This window comes from Xyrauchen texanus, chromosome 48 (assembly GCF_025860055.1).
Source record: "Xyrauchen texanus isolate HMW12.3.18 chromosome 48, RBS_HiC_50CHRs, whole genome shotgun sequence".
NCBI classification, from domain to species: Eukaryota; Metazoa; Chordata; class Actinopteri; order Cypriniformes; family Catostomidae; genus Xyrauchen; species Xyrauchen texanus.
In genome coordinates this window covers 18,277,627-18,304,174 of record NC_068323.1, presented here as the reverse complement: position 1 = coordinate 18,304,174, position 26,548 = coordinate 18,277,627, and the positions used below count along the sequence as shown (strand labels likewise).

At 37.9% G+C, this 26,548-nt stretch overlaps 1 protein-coding gene across 1 annotated transcript; it reads left to right on the top strand.

Moving 5' to 3' along the window:
- The first annotated feature begins 11,162 nt into the window (after nt 1-11,162).
- LOC127639656 (stromal cell-derived factor 1-like) lies at nt 11,163-25,982 on the top strand. The gene is made up of 4 exons (XM_052121787.1): nt 11,163-11,447; nt 14,178-14,295; nt 19,001-19,084; nt 22,698-25,982. The coding sequence occupies exons 1-4, from the start codon at nt 11,381-11,383 to the stop codon at nt 22,726-22,728; spliced, it is 300 nt and encodes a 99-aa protein (XP_051977747.1). The 5' UTR covers nt 11,163-11,380; the 3' UTR covers nt 22,729-25,982.
- The last annotated feature ends 566 nt before the right edge of the window (nt 25,983-26,548 follow it).

Sequence of the window (26,548 nt, the reverse complement as noted above, 5' to 3'; positions counted from 1 at the left end):
CCTGCACATTTTGGATGTTTCTCTCTTAGTTGAAACACCCAATTCAAGTCTTGCAGTCTCGACTAAGACCATGGATTCTGAAACAATAAGCATGTTTACACATTTACCTTTACCGGCATTCTTACAGGCTTAGCCAATGTGTGCATGCATCTTTTCCATGAAAAACAAAGAATAACTCAATGATTTAAAATCTAATGTAAATGTGTTTTTCTTGCATTGTCTGATTTGATGAATAAGCTAATGTTTGGTAGTTATCAGCATATCGGTGTGGATGTAAACACACTCACTGGTCTAAGCCAAGTGAAGTAATATTACTAATGATAATTAAGCAATAGTTTAGGATCTGAAAACCTCAGCATGATGAACAGGATGTGGTCAGTAGGGGACTACAAGAATCTCTGGGCAGCTCTCTTGTGACCAGAGCACTGACAGAAAACATATAATAAAAACAGTAACCTGATGGGCAAAGCCAAGGTCACCATCAGCCACTATTTTAAGGCAAACCACTGTCATAGCTACACACTCCAGGGATTAATGAGAATGAATCTGGTCTTGGATGGAAGGAAAAAATATCAGACTGTTTATAGATGCAATGGAAGGGTTGGGAATTTCTGCTGCATAGATTGGTGATGCACAAGACCAATGAGCCTTTGTTTGAAAAAGTGCCAAGTTATCTACCATAGTGGACTAAATGTCTAAAACTGCCTTGATATCTGAATCTTTGAATGCCCATTTATAGCAGAAATAGCTTGTGAATATGGGTCAAGACTTAAAGGATGCATAACTCATGTTATATCAGTTGAATATCACAGAGAAAATTTATGTGAAAATTTATTTTTGTCTAGATGGATGGTAGTTGACCTCACACACATTTCCATCATGACAAACTCTACATCTCCTTGAGGAAAGGAAAGTCATTTCAGAAACAGGAGGTTTTTAGAGGATCGTGTAATTGTACATTAGTAGCGGAGAATGACATTTTGAGGGGGGAGAATTCCATCATACTTCCATCCGACTCAATTTCTCAAAGATGTTTGAAATGTAATATTTCCAATAAAACCTTCATTTATCAGATTTCTGGTGACAACCCCCAAAATAGGTCATATAAATAGAGCAATAGTAATATATCACAACTGATAAGAGACTTTGATTTAGGATTGCCTTGAGGGCAAGAATGTGTCTCTAGTATTTACACTGACGTAATTTAATTATGGTGTATCCTGGTGAGCCTCTTGTCTCCCTCTTATTGGTCTTGCTTTGTTGGTTTCCATTGAAGCTGTCACTTTGCCATCTGTTCCTGCATTCAGAGAAACACGAGCCCTGAAGTTTGACCCTAAGGCCTGGGACGTGGGGTCACAGAGGACGTTGTTGGACAATGCTTAAGCCACATGACCTTCTTTCACTTCAAAAACTGCTCCAGTCCCAACAGCATGTTTCTCATCTCCTAATGGCTCACCTCACCTCTTACTGCCATTGAAAAAGAGAAATTGGGAGGGTGAGAGGAAAAAGCCCTTACCAGTGGTTGTTCATCAAACCATATCCAATGCTCAAGGGAAATTTTGAAAGAGCACATTCAAGGAATGCATGCTAACTATAGTGAAAAATGAACACAAATTAAAAGTAGCAAAAAACAACAAAAAAAAACATCTGGAGATAGTTTTTCTGAAACCTTAGTGATACTGTGGGGTCTGCAGACAGAGACAACAGGAGTGTGGGAGAAGTAGAAATACAACAGCTTGTTTAAAAAACAGCATCCTCTTAGATGTTAAATTTGTTGGCACAGTACGCCTCGCCTAATAAGAACACAATCAGCCAGTCCGAATGGACCAGCTTCAACATAACCCATAAACATAAAAAGTTTTATCTGAATCTGTTACAGAACATCAGGGTGGAACACCCTACTGAAAAAAATGCATACTGTATGTAATGTTTTGGATGTTGTCCAAGCAGGCTTCTTGACTTGGTTAATGAAGAACACTTTCTTGGTCAACCAGCATCATGAGAAAGACCACACTGGTAAACTGGCTTCAATAAGTTTTACCAGATGCTGTTTAGTATGAGACAGGCCACTTGTATTGAAATTAATGGGATAAATTGGAACACACAATATGGTGGGTATAAAAAAAGAAAGTCCCACCTTACAGGGAAAAGAGCCAATCATCTTTAAGATACAGACATTGTCTGTCAGTTAACTCGAGAACGTGCATTATGCATTAGCTAAAGCAGCGTTTTTAGCATGATCTAGGCAAAAGCAGCACATTTTATGATACCATTGCTGTCAGATTTAACTTCTGATTTGAAATAAGTTTTGGATCAATATCTTAACCACAGTTTTGAAGATTTCCCCATTTGTAGACAAGAGATCTTTTCCCATTATAAATGCATTTGCATGCAAAGAGAAAAGCGCAGCTAAGGAGCGTTCCAAAGATGGCTGCCGAGTGCCTTGAAAGGGGCTTTTGTTTTACTGGTCCACCAGAAAGCACTGTCAGCAGAAACCAATCTGGGCCAATGTGGAAATTCATACTGGTGTTTTTTAGTAAGGATACATTTTCATACTCTTTACCATGAAGATTTCTATAGTTGCATTTACCATCTGGGATCCATCTTTAAAGTGGCTTCAATAAGCTGTAAATCACTCCTCTTGTTATCCAGCTGTCAGACCGAGAGTGGTTGATGTTTTCAGTGTTTTCTCAGAAATGGCTGGTATTGAGAGCATGACACTTTAACAATGCTTTAATGTGCCCTTTACACTCTAAATGGCCGCCAGAGAATTGAAAACCAGCGAACATCAGTGAAATTACCCTCAGACCCAGGTATCACAAATGTTAATGCTTTTCAACATAAAAAATATATATAATTCCTAGCAGAAACACAATGATTGCATCTAAGCTCAAGCATCGGAATTCGACAGCACCATTCTTACAACACTTTCATTTATTTGTGCAGATGTAAGCAATCTCTTCTTCAGATTTTGTATATGTATTCAAAACACGATAAAATTGATCTGCTACATGCGGTCCAATTCCAGACTTACCCAACAGAAATCACCTCTATAACAACCCAAATGCAGGGGCATACTTTCCGGGGAGGAAAGTACACACACACACACACAATTTTCAAGCCAAATCTACGTCCTTGATGTCATGTTAACTTCCCTTGGAGAGAGAGCCTCAGATTGCAGAATGTCGCTGCCAATAAGTATCCAATCCCAGAGGTTCGAGAGTAGGAGTTATTTACAATGGGGCCAAAAAACATATTTGGACACTTTTGGACACATCATTTGAGTCACACTTAAATGTGCATCAGGTAACACAATATCAAACCAAGTAGCATCTGAAAAAAAAAGATGCATGCGCTTATCTCAAAAGTCATTTCACTTTTTTATATTATTTTTAAGCAGTGGTGATTTTTAGTGGATGCATGAAATCAGTTTGCCTGTTCCACAAACATTTGACTACAATAAAAATTCCCAAAATGTTCCCAAAGTCTTATAACTTTGAACAATAGAGAGCTGTTTTATCAAATTGTTTTGAAATGTATTTCTTTAAAATAAATGCTATCCAGTTTGATAGTTTGTTAATGCAATGACATGGCTTAAGTGTACAAAACGTTATTGTATTACTGTGTGTATCAAAAAATTATTGCAAAATTGGGAGGAAAAATATTAAAATATAAAAAATACATTTTGCATTATTTATATTACACAAAATATCACAGCAATAACCTTATGGTGTGTTTTATTTTCTGAGAGGTTTTAACATCTCAGTCCAAAGCACTTGCTAAAGATCCAATTCTATTCAGACAAAATGAACACATTAAAATATCCTTTTCATCTAAATCACGTGCAGTTATTGTCCATATTTGCAATGCTGCAGATAATTACACTCACATAGTGCAGCATGCATAAGAAAATGCAGCTAAGGGTCAAATCCTGAAACATCCTACTGATATGTCACCTCTGAGGAGGGAGAGAATGTAGTTGTGATTATTTTCATTGAATTTATTTGCTGCGATTCATCAGTGAAAGTGAGAGTTGTGCTCAGATGAACAAGCAACACCTGCTTTCAATTCCAGCTTCTTGGCTGAGCAGGAGGAAGTTACCCTTCTCCGATTCTATCACAGAAATGTGCTTTTAATGTGCCTCAGTGCTATTCTCCATAGTGCTGATGGGGAAATCTAATGCTCCGTAATGAGTCTCATTACTCATTAGTTGATAAAGAGAGGACAGGCAAAGCACTTCAGCTAATATGGAAAAGGTTTGGTGAATGGTTCCTGAGCACAAATAAGCAAGGAAGTCTACAGACCAAATATTAGCCTATATCAAGAATGCAATGCTAAAAAGATAAAACTGACAACAACGTTCCACCTCACTGATATTGTCTGTTTTCTGATGATAAAGTTAGCAAGAAAACAAAAGCAAGGTAGGAAAGGGGAACAAATAAGGAAATAAGGTTGTGGGAAAAGAAACTGCTGCATGCTAAGCTGGAGAGCACGCATTTCTCCAAAATGAATGTATGGATGAGTTTGTTTACTATGTAGAGCTAAGTGAGTTTTGTGGCAAATTGGCAGCATTGCAAGCCATAAAAAATGAACCAATGCATCCCTATGGACCCATTCACATTGAGTGTGAGAAGTTTTTGGGGCATGTCAGATGGGTTGTTTTTTTACATTAAAGTATGTAATTGTGTTTTCCATTCATTCAGGTATGCACACTTTCCTCAGAGGCTGATAGGTGTAGTGCTCAGTCTAAATAGTTTTGGAGCATTTGCGTTTATGTTTTGTATTGCTCTTGTGATGCATTGCTGCATTAACATTAATGAAAATGATGCAATATCATAGATCCAATCAAGAGTTTATGAACAAGTTATACTTCAACTCTAGTCATACATGCAAGGTTTAAATGAACACCCGCCAACCCGCCAAATGCAGGTATATTGTGCACAGTGGCGGGTCATTTTGCTGATCTACCCGCCACTGTGCTTTGTGATTATTTATCATAAATGTATTGACATTTTAGTAATAAGACAACAAAAACAATTTGGCAACAGTTGAGAACGATAGTTCTGCTGCTGAAATCGGCCTTTGCTTACTGAAATACTGCCCCCAGTGGTTGGATGTGTTGTTGAATGTACTGTATAGGCACGTCTGAGCTTCAGTTTCCAAAAGCAAGTTGTATTTTTAGTTGTAAGTGATGTGATACAGTCAGCAGGAATGCATATTTTATTAGCTCTACCCCAGACCAAAAACCTTAATCTAACCATCAGTGGAATCAAAATCTTGTCTTTTTGTGTGCGAGCATGTTGTTCTCATTACAATCTGGTAATATGATGAAAAGTAAAAAAGATCATGTATATGTAATGACCAAGATTTCCCTTTTTCCTGCTAAAATGTCTGCTGTGATTGCTGTTCATGACTGAATTGTTCATCTATATTCTATCTATGATGTCATGCTCTTTATTTTTAAAGCAAAAATAAATTCAACACATTACATATGTTCTCTACATCTTCTGATTTTGTAACTTAATCTTGGGTTTGGCGAAACTCCTAAACAGCGCTGAAAAATCACCGCTGTCAAGTAGAACGGACCCTACACTCTGGTTGCTACGTTTCCAGCAACAATGAACAAAGCACGAGGCGTGATCTGCGATTGCCCCGATGGGTAATGTGGTCCGTCTTGGCCTGCCACAATCTTTACAAAGTGTCAGTCATGAGGAAACTTACAGCAACATTCCCCAAATCACTTTTTTAAATCCCTTCATTATCACTGACAGTTCAAAATCAACTAGCATATTTAATGTCACCTCTTTGTCACACTGAGTTTGCTCAAGTAGATTTACGTTCTGCGTTTGTGGTCTAGGCCTTCTGTGGTCTACGTTTACAAGATCAAGACCTCCAGCCTACATAGATTTATCTTCAGTGGACCACCCACTTCCAGGGTAGTTGATTTTTATTTTTTTTTACATATATATATATATATAGTTTTTATTTCTATTTAATTTTGAAATAGTTTTAGTTTATCATTATATATCATTTTTTTATTGTAGTTTTAGTATTTTAGTGCTGCCAAAGTTAATGCGGTAACTGCTCTCATTGAGTGTTGTAAAGGCTTCAAATTTAAGCCCTTACAACTGCTTGTGTATATAAGACTATAAAAATTCATTTGTGGTCATTTTTAATTTGCTTTCCTCTTGTTCTAATGAAAATGTATATCCGTTTCATTTCATTTTTTCCACTAATGTTAGTTTTTATTTCAGTTAATGAAAATGTTTTATTTATAGTTTATGCTGATGATGATAACACTGGCACCTGCTCGTGTCCAAATGAGCCCTGGCCATGCAGCCTCACAGCACCACACACACACACACACACACACACACACACACACACACACACACACACACACACACACACACACACACACACACACACACACCAGGATCCATGGAGATGGGCAAAATATGCACTTAACAAATATGGCCATCTGCAGAATGGACATCTGCTTTGGTGAGAATTTGGAGATTATATCACTTAACGTTTACGTCTTTTGCTTTATAGAAAGGCGAAAAATGCCTATTGGAGAGCTGCCAGAATCCCAGACACAATGCTGCAAAGCAAACATCTCTCCATCATTTAGAGCATCTTTGATCTCATACACAGAGTTTCTAAGACAAAATGTTAACAGCAAAAAAACATTGAATTGGATTTTCTTTTTTTTTTTTTCGCCTGATTTGGACCAATTTCATATATGTCTATTAATCCAATATGAGTATTATATGTAAGTTATGTAAGGAAAAGAATGGAGACTGAAAGTTCTGTAGACAAAGTGTTCTCTCTTTGTTAACAGCTGTTCCTTGAAAACCCTGGTCTTGGAGACCTGATTATACCTGGTCTAGATTTTCCAACATAATTTCAAGAAAATTCAATAGAATAGTTTATATTCTGATATAGTTATATGTTTTATTTTTCATATCAAAGAGATGATGCAACAAATCAGGACGAATCTAGAACAGTGATTAGACAAAGAAATGTCATGAGATGTAACTGGCTTTGAAACATATTGAGCACATGAGCTACACATGTAGTTTCTCAGGCACTTATTGAGTCTGAATTGACACACAACTTACACCATTTCAGTAGTACCCAAATGAAAACATCCATATGATACTGTTCATGTGTTACACTTGCTATAGTTTATTTCCATTTTGGTTATTTGTCATTTAGCAATGTCAAATATAAATCAAGTCAATCACTGAAAAATCAGCGCCACCTTGAGTATGAAATAGCTTGTATAATATGTGTGTACATCCATATGAAATACTGAGTAATCAGAATATAGTAGTCATCTATTTTCTTAGAAACAAAGAATTATACTTCCTGTCATAGTAAACTTATATAGGTATGAATTAATCATAAAAATATGATTTATGGAAGTGCAAAAAAAAAAAATACACTTTTGGTAATTAAGCAGTTTTTGCAAAAAAAGCCATTTTTGCAATTTTCCCTTTTTTGTTTTGTTTTTGTTCATTACATTATTCAGAAGAGAAAGGTTGAAGAAAACTAAAGAGTTGTGGGCACAACTCCAAAAATGATTGAGGTACAAGTAGTGGAATGAGGTCCCAGGTCACTAAAGACCAGAGGTATGCGTTAAAGGGTTAAACTGGTTCCCAGCCTGACCAACTGGAAAGTGCCAAAAACCCTTTAAACCTTCAAAACAGATCAGCCTAACCATCCAGTTACCAGTTACCAACCTAAAAGGGAAGAACAAGAATTTTGGCTTACATTATGTAAAGGTTAAGAACAAACATTGTTAAAAAAAAATGTTATGATGTCATCAGTATTCGCTTTAAGTTCTTACAATGTTAAACTAGATTTCTAATCTTTTTTTTGTGTGTGAAAACTGATAAAGAAGTTCAGATTTCAGGAAGTGTGTACATTTTCAACCAATGTTCTACTCACGTTAAAAACTTGACATTAACATTTTATTTGTACGCTGGTTTAAGCATTTTCCTTTTCTTTTTAGCAGCGACGCTGTCCCATATAGACTGAACACAGTTCTGATTGTTTAAAAAGTCAGATAGAGAGTGGACATGTATTCATTTGCTTTGTGACAGCAGAGACCAGCAGAGGGAAACCTTACATCCCTTTAATCTTTTGAAAGATGACTAAAAGTTGTTCTCAGAATCCTGAAAAACATATCAGCCTCAGTTTAGAACTAAATAAACTCTGCATCCATATTCGACTCTCTTCGGGATTCAGGAGCCTCTCAGGAGCAAATCTGAGCCCTGTTATGGACCAGCATGAATTAAACCTCAGGATTTGTTTAGTTAGGATTGAGTGCTATGACACACCTGTTTCAAGATACCTATTGATGAACATACACTGATTCCGATTACTTAACGTTAAAGTGCTGCTCGTTGTAAATGTATATTGTTCTATGGGTTTCTGTTTCTTTGCCTTTTCATCCTTTATTTGTATGGCCTGTGTAATGAGTATATTTGTATTAACAGTAATCAGGAAAGGATGTAAATAATCTCCTTAGTCTTAGTAGTTGAAATGGAAAAAAATAGTCGGTCATCACATTCAGGTTGCACTCAATGGAAATGAACACCGTAAAAATCCAAAGAAACTGCTTAAACAGATGAGAGATGGAAAACGATTGTACCTACACATGAAAATCTTCAAACGCAATTTAAGTAGCCTACTGTTATTTTCTGCTCGTATTTCTACAGATGCATTGAGATACAATAGAGATGCAAATAAACCAGAATAAGAAGTGATTTATTCGCTGTCCCGCGACATGCGTTCGTCTTGGTTTGTCTGTCAGCTCTTTCTGAGAACAAAGTGAAGGAAAGCGTTTCTGTGAAACACGAAACCTGAGGATGTGAAATATGCCCTCTGCCCTTTAAAGTGATACAAGTTGCCGAGTTGTCACTTACATCAGTAGTGATGTTTAGTAATCTCTTCAACATCCTCTTGACTACTTGCACTTTGAAAAGGCCAGGAGGTCCAGGGTTGAGTTCAACCTTACGAATGTTAGCATTGGATTTACAAATACAGTGGGGGTCAAAAGACTGAGACCACTTTGAAAATCTGGGAATGATGCAACGTTTTAGGATTTTGAATCATTTAAAACAAAGAAACATTGTGATTTAAAATGACGAAGAAATATTCACAATTCTATTTCTAAGTCACTAATGTAATGAGCACATTTGTGACATTGATTGACCATGTTAACCCCTTTGTACAAAAGGTCAGATTTGGATGCATCAAAGCTACAAAAAAAGTGTAAACACTGAAAATTGAAAGCTGAAAGTCTAAACTTTTGCTCACAGATCAAAAGGGACCCTTAAAGTTAACTTAGTAGCAATTTAAACAACAAAGAAATACTTTTAACGGGGCACGATTGTTTTTCCACCTGCAATTTAGTTTGTTCTACGTGCCAGACGTCAGTCCAGCAACTAAATATTACAAACTGTTTGTTGTGAGACTGATTGAAGTGAGACTACTGAAGCCTAACAGACTCTTGGAAACCTCAAAAATGGAATCATTTATTTTAAGTTTGGGTACCACTGCTCTTCACATGCACGTTATTTACACCTTCACTGACCACTTGATAATGATCAACACCCTCTAAAGTTTATGGGCTGTTAAGGGGGTTTAGTGCTGCCAGTTTTCTCTGCATAAGGGACTGAATACAGCCTATTAAAACTGTAACACAGTGTCTCCACAGACTCTGTCTGAAAGGTACTTCGACAACCACTGTTCTATGGAGACTTGCAGTTAAATGCCTCCGTCTACTTGGTCTGTGTGCAGTTGTTTGCTGTTGCGAAGGCTTCTTCGATTGGTCAAGAACTTGAAACTCATTTATATTGTTTGGCACTGCAATATTAATGGAATGGTTCACTCAAAAATGAAAATTCGGCATGTACATTCAAATATGGCATGTCAAGACGCATCGTGCTAGGTTTGAATTGCCTCAACTTTGCCTTCATTGATGGAAAATCTGGCCCAACACAACTTGATGTGGCATATTTGAACGATACGTTCATGATACTTTTATAGTTGTTATATGTTTTGGCGGATGTTTTGTGCTTTTGTAAACTGGATAGCTCTTGGTTACTGTGCTTTTATTGCAGAAACCTGCCAGGATATTCTGCTGAACATCTCCTTTTGTGTTCCATGGACGAAAGAAAATCGAAACTATTGGGGCGGCTGTGGCTCAGGTGGTAGAGCGGGTCGGCTGCTAATCGCAGGGTTGGCTAGTCGATTCCCGGCCCACACAACTCCACATGCCGAAGTGTCCTTGGGCAAGACACTGAACCCCAAGTTGCTCCCAATGGCAGGCTAACACCTTGCATGGAGCTCTGCCGCCATTGTGTCCCAATCACCCATTCACTCACACATTCATACACCAGTGTAAAGCACTGTAACACTGTTAAAGGATGGGCAAGGAGGAGGCGAGAACCGGCTTGTCAACATAAATAATATTTAATGAAAACTTAAACCAAAAGCATAAACATAAACATCTGACGGACATGCCCGTAATTCTCTCTCTCTCGAATCATCGTCACCGGCCGCCTTTATCCCTCGCGCGCCTCATCAGGCCGATTGGGGACCGACCCGGCCCCGCCCCCCTCCGCACCACAAGCACTTTGTTAACCTCTAAGGTTAAAAAAACGCTATATAAGTGCAGACCATTTACCATTATTCCTTTAAACCTGAAAAACTGAAGAAAATCTGATATAAGCACTGGAAGCACATTTGAAGTCTAAAGCAATGATTGCTTATGTCAAAAACAGGTATCATGCTGCAACATGCTTGACTTTAAATTATACAAACACATGGCACAGAAGCATAAATATATACAGGCAAATATAGGGAATCTGACATGCTGCTGGTAAACTAAGAGCCAGGAAAGAGAGCAGCGCCAGTTAAGTGAAAGTCGACCATCAGAAAACAGAGATGAAACAAACAATAACAAATCAAACCATTGAGAAACAACAATACTGAGATAACAGCAGGGACTCCACTTTCTCCTCTGAGAAAAAGATGCGAAGGACGATAGTATTGAGAGAGTGAGACAGAGAGAGAGAGAGAGAGTCTGACTTAGACTGTCACCATTGAATCTTTGCCAGAGCATTTTAGGAACTTCGCTGAGCTGGAGAAGGTTGATGTCGGAGGAGAGGGTCAATCTCAGCTCTCCTTCTCACTCTCTCCTCTCAGCCCTCCTTCCTCCCCTCCTCCTGAGAAATGGGGGAGTGTTTCACTATGGTCCCCAGTCTTAACACTTCAGAGGGGCACTGAGACGCCACACTGAGCTCTGGAAGCTAGCTGTGACGGACAAAAGCCACACACACACACACACACACACACATTCAGCATGGATAGCAAAGTTGTGACGCTGGTGGCCCTGGTGATGGTCACCATATGGAGCCACGAGACTGATGGTAAGTGATTTACAGATAACATTTACAGATTGAATTTATATTCACATCCATGTGATGTTTTATGCAACACTTTAAAATGTATTGTAGCATAATTTAATTAACTAAAAGAAAGTGTAATAAAGATAATTGGTGTTGCCTGCCTAGTAATTCATTTGAGCAATCTGTATAAAATAAAATTGAATAGAATAAAAGTTTAATAGTAAACACAGTCATTTAAATACACATTAAACGTAATTATAATAGCTTTAAAATAGCACATACATACATGTTAATAAAGATTACAAATATATAAAGAATAAGAAATATGTGCTTTTTTAATCTAATATATTAATTAAACTTTTTAAAATTTTTAAAAATTCATAAATAATTTAAAATTCACAAACACACACCCACAGTGTGTAATGTTAATAATAAGGATAAAAAGTATTAATTAATAGTTACAATTCACACTTAATTGAAAAAGTCTTTAAAGTAGCTTTTCAGCACATACAAGTTAATAAAAACATTTAAAACACAACTTTTTAATGAAAATGTTTTAAAAGTGGTTAAAAGTACTTTAACTACTCATAAAAATAGTTATAATAAATTAGCCTTAAAATAGCTTTTGGCACTTTACAATTTATAATTATGCTTTTGCTTAAATTAAACTTGTATATACTGCAAGATTAACAGTCTTCTTATTTTAATTAAGTCCTCAATGTATTACAGAACTGTTTTATTATATTGTGTTTCAGGACTATTTTATTATTAATCTAATATGTTGTCCTGCTTAGAGAATGTTTTCTAAGACCATTAAGGAGTTAATGATCATCAGAAGGTTTCATTATTATCGCCTTGCATCCCTTCAGTACCCTGCATGCATTTGCATCTGGGCCTACATGTTAGATACTAGACGTGCATGTCTTCACATGTCAGAGGTTCTGATCCAAAAGGAAAACAATGTTGTTTAACCAGTTGAACTTGGTGAGTCTGCAATGTGTTGCTGGCTTTGTTATTTTTGGTGAGAAAAACCTTCATTGCTTTTTAAAAGCTGCTTGGCTTGCACTGTTTGCTTGTTCGCAAGCTCTCTTTTAATAGTGTCTAATTAAGGGATAAAAAGCTAAAGGTTCTGGTGATGTTCACTTGCTGCAGTGTTTAGTCAAGGCTTAATGGAGCAGGGTTTAACATGACAAAGGCCACAGACAGTGTCAGAATATCTATGGGAATTTCAGAGTTTGACTTCCCTCATAAACGGGTCCATTTCTGAAAACGCAAGAGAAACCAGGGAGATGTGAAACCATTCAGGGAATGTTCTTCAAAAGATTAATTTAATGCACATATTCAGGACTACATTCAAGAGGTGTCTGGAGTGACCTGGTGTGATTACGGGATTCTGCTGTATTGAATATTGAGGACTCTCAGCTTTTATAAAAAAAAAAAGCTCCTTATGAAAAATGTGAAAAGGCAGAACGGTCCCCGTGTGAATGTACAAGGGCCACTAGAATGCCACCCTAATCTCTTTTTAATGATCAGGGTTTGTTAATGGACGCAGGTGATTAGACACTTTCGAAACAAAGTTTGTTTTTAGGGGGACTGTGCTGTTTGATTGCATTTGAATCTAAACTATTAATCTGAATTATAGACTGTATTAGTCTGAAATGCTCTAAAATGTGATTTTATAGTGTGTTTATAACTGCATTATTTTTTTAAAAAATGGTCAAATAACCTAAAAAATGAGCTTTCTGACGAATTAACTGATTTTATTCTATAAGTGAAATATATGGTTTTATATGACTGAATCAGCCTCACTATATTATAATGATTTAGCTATGGCATAATAGCACTGAAACTAACCCTATTACACCAACAAATTTAAATTTCCAGGGCCATATTAGGTAGGAAAAGCTCTTTACAGTAAGCAATAAATGCATATTTTCATTTTTATGGAGTACAAGGCACAATTTTTACTATTTTGTAAAATCTGACTTTTAAAAAATCTGATTGTGATTTAAAGTAAGTTCAAATATCACAATAGAAGTAGCACTGTTGGGTGATGTGCTGAGGCTCAATTCATAATTTTACATAGGAAACAAATTTGTGCATGATCTTATTATTATTATTTACTTTTATAGTGAGAATTTGTTCTCTTTTAAATATTAGCACTATTGAAAACAATTTAAGCTATATTTCTAGAAAGGAAATATGATAACATCATGATGAGAGGAAAGATCATTAGAAGTCAATGCAAGAACATATAGAAAATACATTGTAAAATACTGTGTTGTCCAGTTGTTAACTTGAGGAGCTATTCCTACCTCTAATGCTTAAAATGAGTTTTGTTGGTGTAACCTAATGTATTTATGTTGACTCAGTCATAGTAAATAATATTTCGGACATATAAATGTTAATTTACACATTACAAGTTGAGCAAATTTTTTAGGTCAACATTTATTTTCATCGTGCAGAGCACATAACTGTTAATCAGAAGGTTGCTGGTTCAATCCCCACAGCCACCATCATTGAGCAAGGCACTTAACTACAGGTTGCTCTGGGGGGATTGTCTCTGTAATATGTGCACTGTAAGTCGCTTTGGATAAAAGCATCTGCCAAATGCATAAATGTAAATGTAACTTGGATGCTGTTTTGAAGATACAGTACATGTCTATATTTCCATTATTTATTTAATATGAAATGCATGTTTCATACTTCCTTTATGTTGACTCCTTGTTTTCTGTTCTGATTGCATTACAGCAAAGCCCATTAGTCTGGTGGAGAGATGTTGGTGTCGGTCCACACTCAACACCGTCCCACAGAGGAGCATCCGTGAGATCAAGTTCCTCCACACACCCAGCTGCCCATTCCAAGTCATGTGAGTCAATTTTCCAGAGCCGTCCAAATATAGTAGTGACAACTCAACTAATATTTCGTAGGAGATGGCGAAATTGTAAGACACCGTACAACTTGGCTCATACCAACAGTTAAGAATTTTATAGAACTTATTCACGGCAGCGACATCTTTTATTTCATTTATTTATTTATTTTTTCCTCCACTTTTCTCCCCAATTTGGAATGCCAATTTCCAAAACGCTCTACACTCACCTAAAGGATTATTAGGAACACCTGTTCAATTTCTCATTAATGCAATTATCTAATCAACCAATCACATGGCAGTTGCTTCAATGCATTTAGGGGTGTGGTCCTGGTCAAGACAATCTCCTGAACTCCAAACTGAATGTCAGAATGGGAAAGAAAGGTGTTTTAAGCAATTTTGAGCATGGCATGGTTGTTGGTGCCAGACGGGCCGGTCTGAGTATTTCACAATCTGCTCAGTTACTGGGATTTTCACGCACAACCATTTCTAAGGTTTACAAAGAATGGTGTGAAAAGGGAAAAACATCCAGTATGCGGCAGTCCTGTGGGCGAAAATGCCTTGTTGATGCTAGAGGTCAGAGGAGAATGGGCCGACTGATTCAAGCTGATAGAAGAGCAACTTTGCCTGAAATAACCACTCGTAACAACCGAGGTATGCAGCAAAGCATTTGTGAAGCCACAACACGCACAACCTTGAGGCGGATGGGCTACAACAGCAGAAGACCCCACCGGGTACCACTCATCTCCACTACAAATAGGAAAAAGAGGCTACAATTTGCAAGAGCTCACCAAAATTGGACAGTTGAAGACTGGAAAAATGTTGCCTGGTCTGATGAGTCTCGATTTCTGTAGAGACATTCAGATGGTAGAGTCAGAATTTGGCGTAAACAGAATGAGAACATGGATCCATCATGCCTTGTTACCACTGTGCAGGCTGCTGGTGGTGGTGTAATGGTGTGGGGGATGTTTTCTTGGCACACTTTAGGCCCCTTAGTGCTAATTGGGCATCGTTTAAATGCCACGGCCTACCTGAGCATTGTTTCTGACCATGTCCATCCCTTTATGGCCACCATGTACCCATCCTCTGATGGCTACTTCCAGCAGGATAATGCACCATGTCACAAAGCTCGAATCATTTCAAATTGGTTTCTTGAACATGACAATGAGTTCACTGTACTAAAATGGCCCCCACAGTCACCAGATCTCAACCCAATAGAGCATCTTTGGGATGTGGTGGAATGGGAGCTTCGTGCCCTGGATGTGCATCCCACAAATCTCCATCAACTGCAAGATGCTATCCTATCAATATGGGCCAACATTTCTAAAGAATGCTTTCAGCACCTTGTTGAATCAATGCCACGTAGAATTAAGGCAGTTCTGAAGGCGAAAGGGGATCAAACACAGTATTAGTATGGTGTTCCTAATAATCCTTTAGGTGAGTGTAAGTCCTTGTGGTGGCGTAGTGACTCAATCCGGGTGGCGGATGACGAATCTTATTTGCCTCTTATCTGAGACCGTCAATCCGTGCATCTTATTGCGTGGCTTATTGAGCGTGTTACCGCGGAGACATAGCACGTGTGGAGGCTTCACGCTATTCTCCGCGGCATCCATGCACAACCACATGTGTAGTGGAACCACAATTTAGCGACCACAAGGAGGTTACCCCATGTGACTTTTTTTGTCAATGGTTTAATGGTTTATTTTACCATTAAAAATCAAAGATGGTGCTACTGCAAATAAGGTCTATTTCCATAGACACCAAATCATCAACAAACAGAATCTCAAATGATGCAATACATGCATCAAGTCTTTATGGTAAGGGTTAGGAGTTAAACTTCTGAAGTCTAACATAGTTAAAATTGCAAGAACGCTCATTCAAAACACTGATTATTTTTTTCTTCTGTTGTATACACATCTCCCTAACCCTTAATGGCTTTTTTTTTTTTTAAACTGGATGGATGGATGGATGGATGGATGGATGGATGGATGGTTTGATTGCTGTTGTAAAGTAGTGATGTACTCTGTTCTTTAGGAACAGCATAAGTCAAACATACAATGAAAGAAATTGAGAGAAAAGTTGAGTGATTTGGTTCACACAAAGCATTTTAATTTTCATGACATGATAATTGCTATGGGTCAAAATGATTACCTTTATGATCCGGGTGACTTGGTCTTTTCTTTTTACCAGAATTTGGTATTACTTTGCTCGTCTGGAATGTGTTAAACCAAACCATTTGTACCCAGTCGGACAGCAAAAAACCAAAGTGCTGGAGGGGGATCAAGGTTACAGGGGTTACAGAGGTTAGCATGTAGCAAAGGGTCATTTCGAGAACAAACTTTGGCTGGAGGAAATCACCTTTAATCTGTCTCCTTCAACACATCTTATTTAGGAATCCATTCGGATTCATTGGAGTAGATGAAAGACAGGCACCTACCTCCCCCAACACACACATCACTCATTTTGTTGTTAGCAATAGCTAGCTGTGAGGTAATTACTACCTGCTGGCTCTGTTCCAGACCACCAACTAGCTAGCTAAAAAAATCATTTAGACAAGCTAGATTAACTCAGAGCCTAAAGCACAAACAAACAAACAACTAAAACAAACCCTTTAAATAGATTAACTCTCAAAATAAACTCAATGGAGGACATCCCCCTGGAAAACAAACATGGATAGCATTACGGTTTCATTTCGTTTACTGATTTGGAAGTTGATTGTCAGGATTCGTGTGTAGATTTGGGGTTAAGCAGATCTTTTATTTGGGGTGGCAGGCTCCATTTGTCCAGGCAGTATGTGTATGTGTGTGTGCATGTGTGAGAGAGGTGTAATACGAATAGGAGCCATTTGAAAGGCAACGTGGGCTGCAAACTCTCAAACACAATCTTTTGGCACTGAGGTGTGAAGTCTGGGTGTCATTTGCATGGTTTTCTCCATGTGTTGGTGAATAAAGGTTTGAGGGGATTTTCCTCCTCTTTGGAAAGGCAAATATGGTCAGATATCAAACAAAAAGTTTTCTGCTTGAGAGGATTTCAGTCCCTTCACTTTCCATTTGTAATTAATTTAAAAGGCTTAGCTTAGTATCCTGAAAAAGCTTAGTCTCCTGATAAATAGTTCTGTATTTGTTCAGGGGACAGATGTGTTTGGTTGATAACTTAAAAGAAGCCATGGATATGGTTTATATGCTATGATATTTGGAATAAGCATTTTTTAATTTTATATTAATAATTCCTTACATTTCTATAGTGCTTTACATAGCATAGGGATGATGCAACGGCAGAACACCCACCACACACCACACACCAGCTATTGGTGGCGAGAAGAGAATATAGTGATGTAGCCAATTCAGGGATGGAGATTAATACAAGGCCATGATAGATAGGGGCCAATGGGGGGAATTTGGCTAGTCCTTACAAGAAGTGTCCTGGGATTTTTAATGACCACAGAGAGTCAGGACTTCAGTTTAACATCTCATCCAAAGGACAGTGCCTTTTTACAGTATAGTGTCCCCATCACTATACTGGGGCATTAGGACCCACACAGACTTTAGGGTGAGCATCCCCTGCTGGCCTCCCTAATACCACTTCCAGCAGCAACCTTGGTTTTCCCCAGGAGGTCTCCCATCCAGGTACTGGCCAGGCTAGTGGGCAACCAGGCACAAGCTGCAGGGTGATATGGCTGCCATCAATTATGTTCCAATGTAAACCTTTTATATTACAACATGTCCTTACCAGGTGTGGCGTGATGAAGCAACAAATGATAAAAGCTATTGATAGCTATAAAAGTTAAATATAACTTTTATTGCTGCGCAAGGAACCTCAAAGACTCGGGTTCTGGTCCAGGAGGAAACTTGAAGTTAAAGCATTCTCATAAAAAATGGGGAACGCTATTCTGGGGTTGCATTTTCGCTCTAAAATTACACTTTTACTCCACTGACGGTTAAGTTTAGGGTTTGGGTCAGGGTGTAGAGTTGATCAAATATGCATTCGTTTTGACTGTATTGCATCTTTTACAACAATTGGCGCCACTCTGTGGACATTTCACACGGAAACAGGAGCTCATACACACCCATATGTTCGCTCATCAACATTTCCAGCTTTGGCCACTGGGGGGCAGTGATTCTATTGGATTTTTTTTGGTCACTTTGATTCTAGATCTTTGTGTTGTGTTGGCTAGCCACAGGGAAATCTCATTGGTCCAAAATCCCACTCCACAGTTTTGTATATTTACCATCAATCATGTTCCAATTTGATGTGAATGTGTCGCATCATACAGACTTTTGCTTACAGTGCATACAGACAGTATGGTTAAGACAGTGTTTCTGATGGTTTTATAATTGTGGTTCTAGTATATTCAGCTTTTATAGGAAATCAAGAAGTTCTTATTAGAAATTATTACCATTACCTCATCTTAAACGTAATTTAGAAAGATTGCACATTACTCGAATGTCAAAGTACTCAAATCTTCTAAACTTCAGAACGTTCCAGACAACATAACATTGTCCTGACTAACCCCCTCTAATTCAGTGCTGTTAATGTGCAGTGACTCTTGCCAGTACAGTAGAATGGAAGGGGCTGAAATGTACTCCATGAAGGACAGCTGATATGATCTGATAAAACACACCATAGAGCCGCAGAGGGAGAGAGGTCGCCCTCTTTTTCTCTCTCATCTGAAGCAAATGCTTTCTTCTCTCTCTCCCATTACCAGTGCCAAGCTGAAGAACAACAGAGAGGTCTGCATCAACCCCAAGACCAAATGGCTTCAGCAGTATCTAAAGAATGCCATTAACAAGTAAGAAGAAACTCTTTCTACACTATAATGCAGCAGCAGTTTTTTTTTTCCTTCTTTTTTTTCTGGGAATGATGGGATAAAATACGCAATGTATCCATAGGCTTAAAAACGGCAAAAACATATAAAGAAGTGTCAATTGTACAGGATCTTATTAGTATATGTGAGAATTAATACGTACAGTGTACACATACAGCACATTTTTTACATTTGGTTGAGCATTGATACATACAATATCAACACAGGGACAGCTTCTAAAAGGTAAACATTTCTAGACACAGTATGTACAACTTAAGAGAATAACAAATGTTTACGAATCCTCTGGTCATTTTCTAAAGACTGTTTAAAAGTTGCCGCAACTTTTGTGGTAGTATGGCTTTCCACAAAAATCTAAAGTACGCTCTTCACTGACACTTTAGTTAACATTTAGTTAGTAAGTTAACAAGTACTACCTTTTGGAGAGAAAAAGAGAGCGAGAGAGAGAGAGAGAGAGAGAGAGAGAGAGAGAGAGGGTTAGTATGTCTCTGTCGAGACCTGGGTCTATATATGCTTAATGGCAGGATCTGAGGGGACTCTTTAGGTCGATTCACACACTGCTCAGCTCTTGGTACTAGTGTAGTCGACTATGCCATTACAGACATGGACCCATCCTACATACAGTATGTGCATTCACTGTCAGACCACACTCTTCCTTATCAGACAACTGGCAAATTACTGTGTTGAAATTTGGTTTGATAAAGAATGTGAAATTAAAAGAAAACTACTGAGACAGCTCTCCAACCAAAAGCACAGAGAGCCAAACAAAGCAGAAACCAGACACAATTATTGTGAAGCACTCAGGGATTATTAGAATATAATACACCATAAAAAACAATAATATCTAAACCATACTCTTAATGAAATTGAAGACAATTAATGATAACCAGTTCTGAGAAAAATGGAACAGTCTAAATAAACAAAATAGCCAGGACATTTAAGAGACTAAAAGCCAGAAAGGCATGTGGTTTAGGCAACATTAGAACAGAAATGCTGAAGCACAGCCCTGCAGTAATGCAGGAGGCCTTGTAAAAATGCTCAATCTGGTTCTGCTAACTGGCTACTTTCCTGATACCTGGAGTATGAGTTTAATACACCCATTATAAAAGAGTGGAGAAAAAAATCGACCCCAATACCACATTCACACACTACAAACGATAGTCAACCAGCATGTTCATCCAAAAGCGAATGCAAAATGTATGCATGTTTTGTTGATTTAAATAAAGTATTTGATTAAATTTGGCCCGATCGTCTATATTATAAAATTCTACAGTTCGGCATTGGGGATAAAATGTACGACACAATCAAATCTATGTATTCGGACAACAGGTGCAGAGTTCAAATTGACAATAAAAGAACAGAATTCTTCACTCAAGGGCATGGAGTGAGACAGGGCTGCAGTTTGAGTCCAACTTTGTTCAACTTTTGCAGTGCTACTGGAACACTATGACTACCTTGCTCTAAAAATTTGTTTTTGGGAGTTTTGGTCTGTGAATTCACTATAAGAGAAAGCTAGAAGAGCATTCTATGCTACTAAGGGCAAATTTGCCCAAATAGACATTCCTATAACAATTTGGTGTAAAACCTTTGATAGTATTATTATGCCTTTTGCTCTGTACGGAAGTGAGGTTTGGGGTCCGCTCTGTCTGGCAGATTACTCTAAATGGGAGGAACCCTTGGTGGAGGTTAAACTCGTCAGAGGTGCAGTGATTTGACTGAAGTTCCAAATGAAGCACTGGTAGAAATTGGCAAACGCTAGAAACCGCTGGACCGCCTTCCAAGAATCTGGAGTTGGCCAGTCGACATCAGCTTTAACTTTGGCGAAATCCATTCGGATTCGGAGAGGCTGAACATTGGAATTTTTGGCCTCCCGATGGACATGGTTTCTGAGAAGGGATCCCAGTTTGTCTCTACATTTTGGACAGAATTCTCTCGGCAAATGGTTGTGACTCTAAGTTTCATCCCCAAATCAACAGGCAAACCGAGCAAGCAAATCAAGATTTAGAGAGGGTCCTGCGCAGTGTGGTCTCCTGGGAGCCATCGATTTATCGACCCAATCCCCACCCCGTTGCAAATAATCCATCAGATTTTTCCATCCGTTGTTCTCTTCCCTCTTCATCCTGATACTCCTATTCCTCAAACAGGGGCAGGGATTTTCAATATTTGGAAGTCTGGGAGGGGCTATGGTCCAGAGGAGAGAAGTTGGGTTCTGGCTCACGACCATTGTGGATCCCGCCCTCATCGATCCCGCCCTCATTGGCATCGTGGTGGAACTTCAGGGGATGCCAGGGGGCGTTTACTGTCATGATCCGGTTGGTCTGCCTGTATTATCCTGTGTGTCTGCATGAGGTTGTTTTCCTCGTGTGTTTTCCTTCTGACACGTGAACATTGACTCTGAGGACTGTCTTGTTGGACTACTTACCCTGTTATCGCTGTCATCTATTATCCACCCGGGTGTCATAAGTTGGTCATAACTAACTGTCTTCATTCTCACCTCTGCCAATTGTCTCCAGTCACCTGCAACCTGAGCCGGAACTCTTCACTGTATAAAGTTTTCTACTGTGCTTTCAATAAACAGTGTTTTTTTCTGCATTCCTGGGTCCTCAACTCATTTCATGTCAAATTGGCTATAACGTTACACAAAAAAGTTAGTAAGTGAGTTAATCACACTAAAAGCATGTTAATACAGATAACCTTTATGTCTTGTGGCTATACTTTTGAAAAAGATTGGCCACATTCACTTCCACTGTAAGTGTCACTGTAACCCAGATTTTTATTTATTTATTTATTTTAAATAAGGGACGAGCCAAAATAATTTATGGTAATCAATATTATGCCACAAATACTATGTATTGATCTTAACTTCTTTTGAACCCGGAATATTCAACCTGAAATGAAAATGCCCGAAGTTTAAGTAACACCTATAAATGTAAAAGAATTTATGTTTTAGAGGCGGTATGTTGCTGTATAACTGTCCATGTGTTGCTATTACATTAATGTATTGTATGGATATTGTACATAAATCAAAGCATCTAAAAAAGATTGTGTTTTAACTATACTTGACATAAGAATACCTACAAATAATAATGGGATCATCTTGGATTATTACAACTGAATGAATGTAAAACATATTTGAAAACTTTTAGGTATAATAATGAAACTGTATTTTTGCAATTTACTTTGAGCAATTCAGTAGCATTAAAACAAATCTTAGCTGCAATTTAGTTGTTGTTGTTGTAATTAAGTTGTAGTAAATGGCACGTGGAATGTTATTGAGTTATTTAAGGTTACATAAATTACACCTTTACCTAAGTAGGTAATTACACTCCATCACAGAGCCCTTAGCGTTTAACCCCTGGTCTTTAATTACACTAATTGTAGATTAATAATGAAGAGGCAGAACAGAAAGGTATTGCAGAGCTGTAATCACCCTCCTATTGTGCTGTAAAGCCAAAACGAGTTACACCACTAAAACACTGGAGAAATTGGCTGGTTGATCATTATCACATCCTCCGCTGACTGCACTTGAAATATCTTCCCTGGAAATTTTTTTCAAAACTCTGTCTCTTTTTGTTTTCAGAATAAAGAAGTCAAAGAAGCGCTCCAAGTAAACAAACACACAAGGAGGTGTGAGGAGGACCAGTGTGCATCTCTAACCTTCACAGAGATACTCGTCCTCTTCAATCACTCTGATCTCACTTCCACTTTCCGGACTGCTTGCACAAACAGCACTTCACCTAAACCTGCCTCTCGAGCATCCAGGCAACCTACCGATCACCAAACAGCACCAAACACCTTCGTTCAGACACACCACAACTGTTAACTGTGATCGCATACTGCTGCATGTGTGAGCAAGTGTATGGGCTGACTGAATGTGAACCTGTTAATGAACACAAGACAGTGTGTTTGAGAGATATTGAAAGGCTTTTCACTTCTTAAAGGAAAAAAGGAACATTTTGTCATTGTTTACATCACCTTTGTGTTCCACGGAACCAAGTCATACAAGTTTGAAACAACATAAAGGTGAGTGTGAACTATACTTTTAAGGGGCAATAAAATGGGAATTTTTGTGTCAAAGCTGTGAGGGATGTGTTGTTTAAGAGAAGGGAAAGAAAGTTAAAAAAGTGAAAACTAGAGAAAGAGGATTACTGCCCCTTTTTAAGCTCACATTTTGCTATTTTGCCACTCGTGGCTTTAGTCTGGGTGCTAAAAGCTCACCTGCACACATGAATGACCGAGCACACAGTCTCTACTGAGATAGAGGGAGGATATTACAGGAGTCAGAACCATAGTTTCCTCATTGCTTTTCCTTTTTTCTACTTCTATGTAAACTCATAGAAAGGCCAGACACTGAATTTCAAGATGTATGCCATTTAAAGCAGACATACTGTGCGTGTAAAGCAGCGTTTATGTTTAAGGAATATTCTGGGTTCAAAACAAGTTGAGCTCAATTGACCGCATTTGTATTGTAATATTGATTACCACAAAAATCCAATTTGACTTGTCCCTCCTTTTCTTTAAAAAAAATAAGCAACTATCCATGCTGAGTGACTCCAGTCAGGCTTCCTAAGCAACCAATTGGACCGGTTGCTAGGGTGGGTAGAGTCAGGTTGGACTTAGAACACATTGGGAATTTGTCATGCCAAATTGGGGAGAAAAGGAGAGGAAAGGCTTCTGGGTTACAGTGAGGCACTTACACTTACCAAATTTACAACTTCACTGCCATGACGATGTAATGTCAACAATCCCTAAAACCCAAAATTGATCATAAAAACAATGATTTTAAAAACTTAACAGCTCAAATAACACATGAGTTTTAACAGACGAATTAATGAAAGTGCTTTTATTAAATTATAATCTTCACGTTTCTGCATTTAAACCCTCCAAATATTAGCCCCATTCACTTCCATTGTAAGTGCCTCACTGTATCCACGTGTGGAGTGGAGGGGGGCGGGGCCGGGCTAGAATGTCGCACGCCCGGTCCCCAATCGGCCTGATGGGGCGCGCGAGGGATAAAGGTGACGACGGTGACGACGGTTCGAGAGAGAGAGAATTACGGGCATGTCCGTCATGTGTGTGTTTATGTTGGTGCTTTTGGTTTAAGTTTCCATTAAATTATCATTTATATTGACAAGCCGGTTCTCACCTCCTACTTGCCCATCCTTAACCCCCTTACACCACGATTTTTGCTTCTTCTTTTCTGACGAGTCAAAATATTATTTTTGTGATAATCAACATAATGTCACAAATGCTGTCGATTGAGCTTAACTTGTACTGAACCCAGAATATTCAATAATGCAATCATCCCATGCCAGCTTAAAAGGAGACTTCACCCAAAAAATGAACGACATTGACACAATACAATAGCTTTGAAACTTCTGCTTATGTATATCAAGCTATATTCCATGACTCAGGCCTTAATTAATAGCATTTGCATCACATCTTTACTTTTGAGTGCCCTCGTTGTGTTTCATGGTTGTGATTTGGATCAAACAAGAACAACCAACAGACCTTATGTAATGTAAATATTCTCCAGCACTATACGGCTGTCAGTAAATGGGTTGAACATAGACCAAAACTGAATGGCACAAATGCAAGTGATTTGTAGACTAAATAATTATTTACTATGTATTCCAAATATATCATCTTGTGTTTTTAGCCACAGCATGAAGAGATATGACTGTGATATTAACATGTTGAACTAACACACATTCCTTCTGTTCGGATAACATTTGGACTCAAATACCCAAATGCTGTTACTTTTCTTTATTTTACGAGCCACTTCAAAAATGTAAGGAGCTTATATTGTAATTATTTATTTTGGTATTTTTTACAACAGTACTTTATGAAGGAATGTCTTATACAGATCACACTTCCACAATTAGGCCTGCAAAATACACAGAGGGAAAAAATGTTAACCTAAAAAATGTGCTTCATGATGTAACAGCTAAACTAACTAGTTTTATTCAAATCTTATTATTATTATTTAACATCACTAAATCAGCCTGAATACAATAAGTTACACCATCAAAACTCTTTTTATGGGTTAGATGGGTAACAAATGCAGATTACCACTTCATACAGTGTTCTCTACACAAAACATGAATGCAATTACTTGTTTTCACACATCATTGTGTTCTGAAATATGTCTTTCTGTGCATTGCTGTTGTATTTGCGACTGCGTAGAGTATGTTTCTGGCTTTATTCATCTGTCTAAGCTGTATTATGTCAGTTTATATTCCAGAAGGATGGGATGAAAGTTACATTTTCTTGGATTGGATTTGAGAAGTAAAAATGTGATGCACGAATGATAAAATCATTTCACGCCTCTCAAGAAGCTACTGTAGTTTTAAGCTACAAAACATTTAAACTTGGATTTTTGGCTGCATCAACATTTGTACTCATAATTGAATCACTTTTTTAATCACTTCAAAAATACTTCAATTTTCTACCAGTGAATTCAACGGTTTTCTGAATAAAATGATAGCAGTTCTATCATGGATTTTTTTATTGTATCACACACATACTGTCTTCCTTAGGTTTAAAAGGAGAAATGTACTTTATATTTGAAAAAGGAATTGTGGCAGTCATATCCTTTTCATTAGGTCTTTTCAATGTGCACTCGACACATGTGTGTTTCTTTTGTTTCTATGGTTGCCGTGTCTGAATTTTTTATTGTAAAATGTTTTTATTGTATTGAAAATGTGAAGAAAAAAATTATGCTTCTCTTTGATGCAGCTCACTATGTCAGAAAAGCCTCTGTATTTTCACTACTTGTCATTAAGGATTGAAATTGATACATTTATAAATCACGTTTTTTATATAATAAATAACCAATCAATTGTTGTCTGTGGGTTATGTAATATAAAGCCACTTCACACCTTCAAAGAGGTGCCTCAGTTTAACTTCAGTGTTGATTTTTGTCAATGAGGGAACCCTCCACCGTATGGAAGGTGAGGTTCTTAAAACATTAGAGCAATGACAACGATACTGTAGTTAAAAAAATAAGTTTGCTCAAAGCAAACACAGTGGACAGTTGACCTTGAGGGTTGGCGGGGTTGATTATGAAGCTAATTCTTTACACGTGAGTGTACAATACAATTAGTGAAGGTTTGATAAGAGTCCACCACACCAGGGACAGACTGCAGATACATGAAACTATCACTTCAATTACTGAAAACATGGAAGAGATGTAATTTTGCAATACAAAAGTGCTTTCTCATCTGATTAAGCTTTCACAATGAGAAGAGGTGGAACCAGATTTTTACACGGAGCGGAAATTGTGCTTTCAAAAGAAGTTATGTATTGTATGACATACTGTAAATCAGCAATTCTAATAAACGATAGCGACATCATACTCTCCATAAGTACACAAACCACAGCCAACTAATTGGTTTTAGTCCTGGGATATAAATGTAGGGAGCAACATTC

Bases quoted from the DNA above. Each gene is read 5' to 3' on its own strand.
- LOC127639656 (XM_052121787.1), top strand. From the start codon at position 11,381: ATGGATAGCAAAGTTGTGACGCTGGTGGCCCTGGTGATGGTCACCATA. The intron at 11,448-14,177 runs GTAAGTGATTTA...ATTGCATTACAG, and splicing joins ATGGAGCCACGAGACTGATG to CAAAGCCCATTAGTCTGGTG. The intron at 19,085-22,697 runs GTAAGAAGAAAC...TTTTGTTTTCAG, and splicing joins CTAAAGAATGCCATTAACAA to AATAAAGAAGTCAAAGAAGC.